Source organism: Plectropomus leopardus, chromosome 7 (assembly GCF_008729295.1).
Source record: "Plectropomus leopardus isolate mb chromosome 7, YSFRI_Pleo_2.0, whole genome shotgun sequence".
Classification (NCBI taxonomy): domain Eukaryota; kingdom Metazoa; phylum Chordata; class Actinopteri; order Perciformes; family Serranidae; genus Plectropomus; species Plectropomus leopardus.
Window position 1 is genome coordinate 18,027,994 of NC_056469.1, and position 11,890 is coordinate 18,039,883.

General features: G+C 38.7%; 1 protein-coding gene across 5 annotated transcripts in view; it reads right to left on the minus strand.

The window, feature by feature from the left end:
- creb5b (cAMP responsive element binding protein 5b) overlaps positions 1–11,890 on the minus strand; it is a 49,055-nt gene extending 37,165 nt beyond the window's left edge. For 2 of the 5 annotated variants that reach the window (XR_006105966.1, XM_042489775.1), the window contains exons 1-3: positions 6,590–6,661; positions 657–734; positions 250–343 (exon numbers count right to left, since the gene is read on the minus strand). Coding sequence is in view for 4 of the 5 variants with exons in the window: in XM_042489775.1 (XP_042345709.1) it covers positions 250–343; positions 657–734; positions 6,590–6,619 (202 nt within the window). In the remaining variant the exon portion in view is untranslated. Of the gene's footprint in view, positions 1–249; positions 344–656; positions 735–6,589; positions 6,699–11,156; positions 11,220–11,853 lie in introns of those variants that run through there. The other 3 variants (XM_042489777.1, XM_042489776.1, XM_042489778.1) reach the window with 3 other exon arrangements.

Sequence of the window (11,890 nt, forward strand, 5' to 3'; positions counted from 1 at the left end):
AGTTCAGTGTCTCCTAAAGTGTGCGTAAACGCTAATCACAGAATAAAGCTGAGCTACAAGCTGACGTGTGTCTTACAATTTACATTACTGTAAACAACTGGTATAGACATGCCATGTAGTTTTCTGATGATAGACAAGTGAGTCTGAGGATGAGTCACCAAGATGCACACCTGCAAATGATCTTTGAGTTCCCCGTGAACCCTGCTGAGGTAGTGTGTGTGCTTCTGTAATGATGCAGCCGTAACTCACCTGATAACATGTTGTCGTTCTTTATGGAGGGGAACTTAAGGGTCATCTCATGTTTGTGTCGATGTATCATAAGATGGTCCTCCGTGGGGAATCGCTGTTGAGTTTTTAAAAAAGTAGGGTAGTAAGAATTGTATGTCAAATGGCAAAAAAGTGTTCAAAACAACCGCCGCTGTTATTCTCCATGTGTCCTAAAAGACCCTGGTGTTGACTTCAAAGAGCATTTTTTTCTATAGGTATTTTTTCACCGCAGCATTATTTACACTCAGTTCCATGCTATTCTGTTTCTCCCCTATGCATGCGGGAGTAACCCACTCCTCAGGCCTCTTCAATGTACACCTCTTCATATTACACACACACACACACACACACACACACTTTGTTGTGTTGTTTTGTCTCGACACACTTACCTGAGAACAGCCAGGAGCATTGCACACGTACGGCCTTTCCTGGTCTGAGTTCATCACTCTGGCCACCTTCTCATAAAACTACACAAAAAAAGAGACAAAAGCAGAAAGCGGAGAGAGGAACTGAATGACTTGAATTTCCCCCGCCTGCTTCCAAGAGGAAAAATACACTCATAGTGTCACGCTACACATAAAATTGCCATTGCACCTGAAACAGCTGTGTGGTTATTTTAAGTAATAAACAGCTTTCTCACACTGCAGTAGTATAGGGTCCACTAAAATAACATCAAGGCTAAGGTTCTGGGTTACTAAACAACTGGAAACACTGGACTTAAAGGGAAAGCAATTACATTTTTGCTTTTGTTACACATTATCATATTGACTTTATGCTGCTCTAAAGCCATTTTCGAGCCAAAACAACAACAAAAAATAATATATTGCTATAGCAGTCTATAAAGCCTACAATAACTGTTATACTCATTTAATATTCAGCTCTGCTGTGCCAACCGTGTATACAGAGGCACATACACCTGTCTAGAAACAATTGTGACGGTTTTCAGATTAAATTTGAGTGGAAACAATGACACGATGTTTGAAATGTCCGAACAAACACAACGCCTTGTTGAAACCACAGTTTATGAGAAGGTGGCCAGAGTGATGAACTCAGACCAAGAAAGGCTGTACGTTTGCAACACTTGAAACAACAGTTTCAACAAGGTGTCTTCACATGCTTATTGTCACCACTAAGTAACAAATTTAACTTTCAATCGAAGGTATTTAATCAAGTTATTCAGTTGGTATACATCTCATAGTGAGGATGAGAAAAGGAAGTGGTGGCAGATCAGCATTGCATGAGGGATGACACAAGGTGCGGGTTATTTGTCCTAAAAAACAACTTAAAAATAATTTGTTTGCCTGCAACCGCTGCCAAATCTGTGCTTTGTCCGTAATTCACTGTACACCACTGTTATAGCCATGCATCATTTCAAATGTGTAATAGCTTCACTTATTATTTTAGATGCTTTAATAATTAAAAGAGAGCATACATTCCCGTCAAATAGCAGTACCTCATGCTCTGTTAAAAACATAAAAACATAAAACAAAAAAGTCACATAAAAATCAAACAGATTCTGCAGTTATCCTGTCCCTCCGTTTACCTGCAGAAACTAAACCATACACAAGGATGCAGTCTGCCTTCAGATTTAAAAGAATATTGAAAAAAGACTGACTATATTTATGACAAGATGTCAGGGAGAAAAACAACCAAAAAAACAGGTGCATTTTAACGGCTTGCAATCCAATGACATGCTATTTACAGACTTTGAAGTGCACTTTAATCAATCGAGGCATTTGATGCATTTGATGTCTCTCTCATATTTAAATATTTAAACCATTAACTTTTGCAACAGCCTCGTAATTATTCCTGGATATAGTATCTGTAGCAATATTGTTCTATTAATGAGGGCAAAAAAGCCTACATTATTATTACTCATTTAAATTTTTATAATAAAAGGTAAGTAAAAAAGCAACAGGTTAGCCAGATAAATTTTGAATAGGGCGTGAAGAAAGTATTAAAGCTGTCAAGTACCAACAGCCGGCACTGAAAGCTTACTTATCTCACTTATTCTTTATTTACTTTTTCCTTTTTTAAATCATTATTTGCATATTTGTTTACTGTATTTTATTTAAGCAATTCTCATTAGGATGTTGGTATTAACAGCGTAATTTTTTAAATAGAAATTGATTAAACCTAGTAAATTACAATATGGAAAAGGTACTATTTTAGTATTATTTGGATTCCAGCTATTGTCCTTGCCTCTAACATATATTTAATGCCCCTGGCCATTGTATCACAGTGTATTTCTTGTTTTAAGGCCTTGGCATTGTCCGGTACATTACCGTGTAAATTATCCTCATCACTGACAAACAACCTCTGAGCAGCCAACACATGCCAGCTCTACAGATGCCCAACACTTTCACTTTTACAGATGTTTGAACAGATGTTAAGTGAGTGCGACAAGTATTAAGGTAGTCTCTGTTAATCCCCAGCCATAACACAGCACCCAGGGGGCGCCTTTATCTTCGATCCAGTTACTTCATCAATAGCAGGAAGATTCTTAACACTGAACATAAAGGCCTGATGGTATGGGACATGCAGAGAATGAACATTCAGACTCCACACAGGACGGTCCCAGTTATGCTGTGAGGTTTGAACCAATGCTTCACGGAGAGCATGTGAATGTCCATGCTGCTGAGAGTTATGGACACCATAACTCTGGATGAATTGGGAAAACTGGTAGGTGTGCAAAAACACACTGCATCTTTATTCTGACACCACAAAAGTAAATCTAAATGAGGAAATTTGTGGATAAAGACCCTAAAGTAAACTACACAGCATTTTTTTCTGTTGTTTTTTTCTGTCTCCTCATGTAGCACTGCTTCAACACCATAAGAACAAATGGTTCTCTTAAAGGGCTAATAATTCAATCATCAGCATTAGGTGTTTGTTTATCATATGCGCTCTTGATAATGACTGGAACATCTAAATTATTTACAGCAGCGATACTGCATCCAACAGTTGTCATCTACAAATGTATGTGATATACAACACAAAGTTTATCACTTTACGTCTATCATCAATTCACAAAAATGAACTGAAGTTTACGTCACTGCCGCCCGTCACGTGTTGAGCATGAATACCCTCATACACTATGTACATGTGTGTCTTTTTCATGGCTACAGACTATTTCCTCAAGCACAGTCAAAACACTCAAATATTGTGTTATGCTAAGCAGTGCTGTTTTCCTAACAAGCTGTACTTCATGAGCGAGCCTGCAGAACAGGGTCTGGACAGGGTCTCTCTGTCAGAGAGCAATGAGCCCTGCTCTCTCTTTCTGTCGCCAGCTCACTTCGTCCTCACTACGGGGCCCCTTGCAACTCACCTGGTTTCCTTTGACACAACAAACATGACTAACACTGCTGATCCTAACCCCGAGCCCAAACTAGAGCAAGGATGATGGCAGGTAGGACCGAAGAACCATTGCCTCAAAAAGCCTGCGGACATGTTGCTGATTATTCTCAACATTTAAGGCCATATTTTATCTCTTGTACAGTTACATGAAACTTTATGCCGTTCGTACAATTCCTGTTGCCACCGTCGTTTCCTCTTGAACACCTGCAAGACTCTGAGTCACTTCATTCAAATCTAAAACTTTGCGATAAATCACAAAAACTGACAGTAATAGGAGAAGAAAGAGTATCCATGACTATGAAAACAGATGCAAAAATTGTGCTATTACCTTCTTGTTTCTAAAATGGGACTTGGTCATTTCATCACATTTACCAGGAAATTTAAACCATATGACGCATAAAACTTTTAACCATTAATTCCGTGAATGCCTCTGTGAATTATCCAACAGCTCTCACACTTAGAATTATCAGTACTCAACGCCCCTTTCCTTGGAAGAGGCACTTGGCTCTCATTTGATATAGATGTTTTAGTTTAGCAGAGGAAATTTGGTTACACTTTACATTAACTATATCCTGATGTGTGCGAGGGGAAGGATTAAGGTCTGGCGTTCGATTTCAAGAGAAGCTGGGGAGGAATTCTCCAGGTAGACCCACGTATTAGAATTTGAACAATATGGTGAGGAAAAGAGGGGTTGGGGTGCAAAGGCATACGGGGTTAAAGCAAGCACAAACACGCGCAGCAATTCAAATCTCCAGCTCCCCATAGCCTGGGCCTTTGACAGCACAAGTTCAAGGTAGGATCACGGCGAAGCCTGAGGCAGGGAACATGGCCTTCTTAGACAATGTCTCCCCTGAACCTCTGCTCTCGAAGTGAGTGCACCACAGAAAGACAGCTGTGATGTAAACCTCAAGACCTATCAATTACTTCTCTTTTCCACAACATGTAAACTCATAACAAAGACAAAGAAGCTTCCTCAGAGGACGTTCACATCATTCTTACTCACAAAATGTTTAATACCATTACTTAAACAGACAAAAGTCCCAGAATTAAAATATTAAAAATGTAAATATAATAAAGTATGCGCAAAAGTTTTGTTTATTTGTTGTTGTTTTTTAAGTAAAGTGAAACTTTTGTGGCCAAACTGTTGATCGGTGTTATGATTTATGTTATTTGACCTCTTTCTGCATTAGTGCAATTATTACCAGAGGAATGTTTCACCTTGAGTAACATGCAACAACCATCTACAAATAACTGCAATCAAGTTAAACATGAAAAATATGTGAAGAATTAGATCTGCATCAAGGTTACAAAATAACTCAAGTTATCTAGTAAATTCAAACTTCACAATCATTGCTCTTTTGTGTAATAATTCATAGTTTGATATTTGTGTTCCTGACTTTTCAATTCACTTCAGATTTCAGAGGACGCAGGGGACACTTCCCCTCAATATTTGGAACATAAGCATTTTTCACCCCAATAAAAACATGAAAGTGGCAAAAGACTATTATTTTGACAAAATTAAAGACATTTAAACCATAAATTGGTGCAGAAAAGGCCAAAGATCGTGCATAAAAATGCACCAGAATGCTGGAAATTAAGCGTTTGATGCTCAAATTTTTCTGGCGCAGGAATCCAAACCTCCCGTTTCATATGTTTCCCCCCCAAAATGTTTAAACAAAACCAACTCTTGAACTTTAGCACAAAAGCCTACTGTATTACTGAAAGTAAGATTTTGTACAATTAGAAAAAGTGCTCCATATATTATTATTAATGATGATAATAATAATAATAATTAACAATTGTTAACTCAGTCCCCAAACCTAATAGGCCTTTTTGCCAATGCCTTTTGCAACAAAGAAGAGGAAAATGTAAAAAGAGCATTCATCTAACAAACTTTTTCTAAGTGCTGCTTTCATCAATTGTAACTTTATCCTATAGAAGTATCCTGCAAGCGCCTGTTCTCAAAAGCACATTTAAAATAAATAAATAAAACCTCTTCTCGGACTGTATAAAATTAATTACTTACATCATCATCAAACTTCAGTGCCTTATTACCAGTTGTTATTAACACAACCACTTAAAAGGCACACAATAAAACCGGAAGCCTCCACATTAATCTACAGCAGTGTGCATGAGAAACAAGTGGTTATTGATAGTGTTGTCACATAAACGTAATGACAGCGGAGACTAACGAAATGATTAAAACATCTTTCTTTCTTCTATCAAGCCGTAGAGCCACAAAGCGCGCCTCGTCAGCACAACCTTCCTGAAAGTAACCCTCAACATCTCAGCGGTTAATCAAATATCGACTGGCCTGCAGAATGACGTAATGTTGGTCACATTGCCATTCAAGAGAGACAAGGGGGAACGTAAATTTCACGGGAGGAGTAGCATCACTCTTTTCTTTTTTGAATGGCATGACAGCAAAACCACCGGGCTATCATTTTCCAGACGATCACTGGTGAACCGCAGCAGGCAGAAAGTCCGGGACCAACGCCGGCTCTGCGTATCCCGAGATGGGACAGGCATGGCAGTGATGCAGCTCTGGTCTATGGAGCACGAAGAAAAACTGAAAGACGTGCCAAACTGGTGTAAAGTGCAATGAAAACCATCCTTTGCAATGGCCCATAATGTAGATTTCAGTCTGAGTTGAGATGAATTCCTGCAGACTTGCCGCCGCTGCTACCTGACAGACGGAGCAGCAGCGGCACTTGACTCCGCGTTCAACTTCAACAACAGTCAACAGATAGACCAGCGCACGGACACCGAAGTGAGATGACAATGCACCTACTCTCACCAAACTAACACGATCCCTTTTCTCTCATACTGGCACGCACAAATTAGATGAGAACAAAAAGAAAAAACCTTCGAGCAGCACTGCTGAAGCGAATACAAGAACAAGCTGTTGCATGAAAAAAAGGAGCAGAAAAAGTAACAAGGATCGCTTTTAACAAACACAACAAACCTGCAGGGGCGCGTGCACGGTCCTCTGCATGCTGGTGTGAGCTTTTTAACTTACCAAACAAGTGTAGAAAATGTGAAGCAGTCTCTCAGAAGAAACCACGTTGGACTGAGAAAAGATTACAATACGATCTATTTAGAGAAGCATAACGTCACCCCCGGGTGACGTCACGTGGGATTCCTGAACTTCTAAATCATTGCGGTCCGCTTGGAGGCGGCGCGAGCGGGGCGGAGTTTTTGCAAATGCACACCCAGAGGCATGGATGGACAGTACTGGACCTAGAGTGGGTGTGGTGCAAAGCTGGATCTCCAGTATTCACCAATTAGTCATGCAAATAAGCCATCCGCACTGCATCTTCTCAGCTAATAACTGTCTCTGATGAGAAGTTTGACAGACTCCATCTCTTGAAAGTCATTTGGCCACTTTGGACTTCACATAATCTGTACCAAACTCCAAGTAACATACAGGAAACATAATACATAACTTGACAACCAATACACCAATAAAATGCACTTTTTTCCCTTTCTACCCTTTAATAGTGAATAAAGAAACCACTCAGTACAGAAAAACTGCCTTTAAAATAGGCATTTTTACTGCAGACACTGTGACCTGTCAGACGGAAAAACATTGCCGATACAATTAACATTAATGATGCTGCTGTTCTATTCAAGTGTCCCAGTAAGTGTGATAACAAGTATACACAATAATGATGCCCTGAAACTGATGCAATTCAGCCAATTTAATTTTTAGTAGAATATGCATACAATCAAAATGTCTTCTATGAAAAAGGATTGCTGAATTAAATAAATACACATTTTTTCTTTATGCAATATTAAGCTATGGTGACTAGTCAAACTTATTTTTAATTTTTTTAAGGACCAGTGTGTAGAATTTAGATGCATCTAGTGGTGAGGTTGAAGATTGCAACCAACTGAATACCCCTCCAGTAACCCCTTCCTGTCAAAGCACACCAGAGAATCTACAAAGGCCTTTAGGCAACATTAAAAAAACAAAACACAAAATGCCCTCTCTACAACCAGCATGTCTGTCCTGTAGAAACATGGCAGTGCAACAGTTTAAGGTGATTATACACTAATGAAAGCATAATTATGAATAGTATATTCCATTTCTGCCATTAGATCCCCCTAAATCTCACTGGATCTTTAACAAAGTGTATATCTCACTAAAGGGCCATACGCGGGCAGGCTGTATGCATCATCAAAAGCTTCTCTTGCAAATGAATTGAATGTTGTTAGTTGTTCAACACTGCCTTTCTTGAAATGTGTGCCTTAGTTACAGCACATTCGAGGAGATTTAAACAGCATTGGAGTACAAAGCATTTATGTTGGAGCTGTGTGTGACCTGCCGGTGCCAACTGGCTGTGATTTCTTGGGCTACAGACACCGGTAGTGAAGCCATCCTCGGCTTCAGGGATTAATGACTCCTCGCACATTGAGAAATGTTTACCACTCGCCTGCGACCACTCCACTAGACGCACTAAGAGCTCTGTCACTGAAACAATAACGCAGTCTGAAAAGCCCTCATAACTCAGAGCTTCTCCGCCTCTGTCTTTTAACCAGAGCTTTAATCAACGTTTATGACATCCTTTTGTCTCTTTATTGCCAATATATTTCCCAACCAATCCAAATATTATGCTCCCAGAGGAGCAGACTATTAAGGTTGGAAAGAGCCGATACAGTTTGGGTCAGTGACCCACACTAAAGCAGATTTGATCTATATTATACTAAACCTTTTATTATTATGTCTTTGTGCAATGCTTTTGAGTAAGATCACCTTGGGAAGATTAGCACAAGCGAGCGTGCTTTGTTGCAGCAGGTTCAAAAGGTGAAGGGGGCTAAATAAGAAAAGTGTCACACAGGTTTTCAATTTGCAAACAAAATATAAAACACCCCCAGAAATATTTTACTTTGTGTAACAATCAAAGATGGAAAGTATATGTTCAAACAAATGGAATGCAACTGTGAAACATTGTTTCCTGCTCGTCACACCTTGAACAGCGACAGTTGTGCCTGCAGGGATGGAAATGTTGGGCTTTCAGCACAACTGCATGCCATTCCACATTACAACACCTCTGCAAGAAAAGTATGGTGGCAGACATATATTCAGTTTTATGCTATCTTCACTTCCAGCAAAGAGATTTACTTGTCCAGAGTGTTAAGTTGCATAAAATATCAGGGCAAAAACACTGCATGGATTTTTTTTTCTTAAAAGGGTATTCAAAATATATAGTAGTATAATTTAATATATAATTGTTGTTTTAGTGGATAAATACTTCTCCTTGCCCTTTACAAACAACAGGTACATCTATGCATACCCCCCCCCCCCCCCCGAACCCGCCAAATGTCACTGAAACAGCATCACACTGACCTGGACACAATAACCACAAAGTGAACCAAACAACTACAAAGAGATGCAAAATAACTGCAAAGACAATCAAAATGACCACTAAGAGACACCAAAACAACAAGAGATGCAAAATCACAAAGAGACACAAATTACTTCAAAGAAAGATGCAAAATGACTACACAGAGAGACTGAATGACTACAAAGTGAAGGCTGAAGAAATATTAAGTCGGTGTTTCTTGCTCCTTCATAGGGGAGGTAGTGTTGCCCTCTGCATGTCTGTGTCCAGGGGCCGATTGTCTCATAATCTGCCGATGATTTTAAAGAAGGACTGAGAAGTTTTGATCAAAGTTTTGTTCACAGACACACAGTGACTGACTGTCAAGCTTGTTTCACCAATAGATGAAGGCCAAGTTCCATTTTAATTCTTCTTAGCCAGACTTGTAGCCTGGAATTGTTGATATAATGTAGTTTCCAAACTCCTAAGATGGATGTTTTAGCTGTTGTGGTTTAAGATCAGGAAATATTGAATAATGACTCAGACCTCAGCAGTTGTTAATAGTTCTGCCAAAGTATGACATTCTTGACATTGTTTATCAAAGTCTGGAGTGGGTTGCAAAAAAAATATTTATGTGTCCTAAAAAGAGAATCTTAAGTCATTTGTCGTGCTCTGCTCTACGGTGTCATAGCATCTGTGAAAGTTTCTTCAGTGCACTGCAAAAAAAGCCATACAATAGATAAAACTCTGTGTAAGGCTGTGGGAATTTAACGTTAACTTAAGAGTAAGGAACTCCATTGGGTCAGAGAGACTTGTGAACTGGGATGTAAAACATCCCCAGAGCATTGTGGTGGAACTGAGAGCCTATTTCAACAAGACATATATGCTGGGAGGTTTCCAGTAGATAACCCCAGTGACATTTCCGCACTCAAACACTCAACCCTATAACATTTACATTAGGTGGCTGGTGAATGGTGCTGCCTGTGTGATGACTATAGATTTATAACCGTGATGGGTGATGTCCTCTGTGCTCAGCATTTGTGGGTAAGTACATCACTCTTTTGACATCTGAATTGGGCTTCTGTATGTGCTCATGCAGGATTATTAAAGTCATTTGTAAAAACATTTGTAATGTTCTCTGGCTGGGTTTTTGAAAAGTGTCATCTAAATGGATGACAGTAATAATTCTATATCTTTCATTTTTAAGATTTTATTTGTATTACAGAATTGCATGGATTATATTTGGGATCAATTTGTAAAGCAGCTTTGCAGTTGTGCTTTTCCTTCCAAAATGTACCTTGGCATGCAAAACGCTCTTTTTTTTATTCATGTCCTACAAAACACTAATTCATAAATAAATCACACTGACACAGATGATTCTAGCTTGGAATAAATTCTCAGAGGAGTTTTGGAGCTGGAAAATCCCTGTTTCTGCTTCATTTCAAGTCATTTTCATTTTAAATTATTACAGTGTTAAATGATATGTAGATGATACTACATGTGTTATTGAGGGTGAAATTATATAAACAAGAAGAACTTAAGTGGGAGTGCAAATAACTTTTTTTACAGAGAGCTGATCATCTTCTTAGTTAGTTTGAACTTGATCGGTAGGTCACAAAGGGCAACTGGATTTAGTCACTAACCAGCAGCTGTGATATGTGACTTTCCCTGCATGTATTTCCACAATGAAGTTAAACAACCTATTCAGTAAATCTCTAGCGCAGAAAATCACAAACACATCTATTACCTCAACTACATTTATGGGCTGTAACAAGCTGAAGAGTAATGATTAGTTGCAGCTACGCTCATCAAGCACAACCATCAATAAATGACTGAGGACAGGCGATGCCAGAATTTTAAACGAAAGCCATCAGCCTCCTCAAACAAGAGGTTGAGTGTGATGTAATGCTTTCCAAGTGATATCCCACAGTGTTCTCAAAAGCAGGAGAGGAAAAATAGTTTTACCAAAGACACTCTATAGTGCCTGATCTGAACATGGGCTGGGCCTAGTTATGACACCATCAACAGGCACACACATAAAGTTACTTCACAGTCAATGAATGCAAAAAGCTATGTTAGTAAATATTATTACTGTACTTTTGCATTTTCAAAATTGATTTATGACCAATTTGCTTAAGATCTACATTACTATATACAAGCAAAATTGTTATTCACTATCTACATACTGGTGTTATGTAGTATACTTACATGTTCATTGTGCAGATATCCAGTTTTTGCCTTGCATGTAATTGCATCATTCCCCCACTTCCACTGAAAACAGATTAAAAATAAAACAGAGAATTTGTAACAATACACACAATCTCTTGCTGCTTTGGCAAAAAAAAAAAAATCAATACATGATTGAACATAAGTGGTAGCTCTTTATCTTCTGTGACTTGAAAATTAAACTGATTCCATACATCAGAGAATCTACTGGAAGTTGGCAACGTTTTATGAGTGAGAGCACCTAATGTATCAAAATGGCATGAGCTCTTTTCTAGCCTGTCTTACTGAATAAACACAATTACCTCACAGCACATGATGAATCAAGTGATCTTGAAGCAACCTGTATTAAAAACATATTTGATGCTGCTCCGTTTGACTACTTATTAGCATTGTGTATGTAGCAACACTCTTTGTAGGTAAATGTTGGGATGATAATACAAGACCTCTAAATCACTGAACACAAAAAAGAAACATGACTCATTTTAAATACTGAGCAACACTGCCACCCTGTGGCCCTATGATGTTTTTCAGCTACTTGTTGCTTTAGAGTGTAATCCGTGTCACAATAAAAATACAGTAATTCATAAAGCATTTTAGTGTGGATAGGCTGTCCAAATCCAGATTTAGATAGGACTGAATTACCACAAAACAAACTTGAGTTTGTTAAAGCAGCACACACCTTTAGAGAAGAAGCTGTTAGGTAGATTGAAGTAATA